The 1,209-nt window shown below is 68.0% G+C and overlaps 1 protein-coding gene across 1 annotated transcript in view; it reads right to left on the bottom strand.

Moving 5' to 3' along the window:
• The window catches only part of NOXA1 (NADPH oxidase activator 1), a 4,179-nt gene that overhangs the window by 689 nt on the left and 2,281 nt on the right, over positions 1-1,209 (bottom strand). Inside the window, exons 4-6 of the mRNA XM_023536492.1 lie at positions 707-764; positions 515-570; positions 185-339 (exon numbers count right to left, since the gene is read on the bottom strand). Of these exons, the coding sequence (XP_023392260.1) occupies positions 185-339; positions 515-570; positions 707-764 (269 nt within the window). The remainder of the gene's footprint in view (positions 1-184; positions 340-514; positions 571-706; positions 765-1,209) is intronic.

Raw genomic sequence — 1,209 nt, forward strand, 5'->3', positions numbered from 1 at the left:
AGGGGGACCCAGAGCCCAGAACCGGGGTCTCGGTAACTGCAAAGAGAGTCATCAGAGGGGCCACAGGGGCTGCAGGGCCTGAGCCGACCTCGAACGCCAGGCGCCCCAGTGCACCCAGCCCCTTCCAGCCACTGCCCTGGGCCAGCTAAGCCCCCACCCCACCCCCCGCCGGCTTCCTACCCACCTGAGCTGCCCACGCTGGGCCTGGAGAGGGAGGGCCTGGCTCAGCAGGGCCCGCAGGGTGGGCGGGGCCACTCCTCTTGGGGCCCTCAGGGCCAGGGTGAAGGCGCACTGCACCATGATGGTCACCAGGGGCTCGGAGCCCCCTGGGGCCACTCCCTAGGGCCAGACAGAAAGGTGCTGGGGGTTCTGTGTGCCCAGGCTGGCCGGGGCAGGGCCTGAGGGTTGCAGCTAAGGGGCTGCAAGGCTTCGTCGGCCGGGGTTCCTGGGCCATTCAGAGGAGCAGGGCCTGGCTGTGGGGCCCCAGGACCCCAGGGAGAAGGTGGCCTCTTACCCCATCGGGGCAGTCCTCAGAGGGTTCCGGGTCTGGGCCCCCAGCAGCTGGCAGCTCTGTGGGGGGATGCAGCAGGTCCTGAGTGACCAGGGAGGAGCTGCCAGCGTCACCCACCTCTGCTTCCTCCTAGGGGGTCAAAGAGGCTGCTCCTGGCCCCCCAGATGCCTGCTCTCTCCACAGAGGGCCCCTTACCTCTCAGGACACCCCTACCTGGAGGAACCTGATCATCAGCTTGCTCTGTGCGGGACCCCTGCAAGGGAAGCCACAGGCTCTGGAGTGGGGGCAGCTTCCCCGGGCCTGTGGCTCATTGGGCAGTGCCTGGTGCTGGACACCGACTCAGGAGCCAGCGGTGAGGGGTGTGGCCTGTGAGCTGGCCTGGCCAGGCAGGAAGCCACGAACGCAATCATGTTGGGGATGATTTCAGGGTGGGAACCACGTCCTACAGGCCTGGAGACTCCAGACTGGCCGCCTTGCCCATGGGGACCATCGGTCGGCCCCCCTCACCTCAGCATGAGGCAGCAGGGGCCGAGGACCAAGGCCAGGGGCCAGCTGGACTGCACACTTAAGTAGTGGGTGTGCTGGACGGGCAGGGGTACACCCCAGGAGAGCCCACGGTCCCAGCCACTGTCCCCCAGGAGGGCCTACGGTCCCAGCCACACCGGCTCACCGAGGTCCCATCCCAAGCAGGGGATCTG

This window comes from Pteropus vampyrus, unplaced genomic scaffold, assembly GCF_000151845.1.
Source record: "Pteropus vampyrus isolate Shadow unplaced genomic scaffold, Pvam_2.0 Scaffold157, whole genome shotgun sequence".
NCBI classification, from domain to species: Eukaryota; Metazoa; Chordata; class Mammalia; order Chiroptera; family Pteropodidae; genus Pteropus; species Pteropus vampyrus.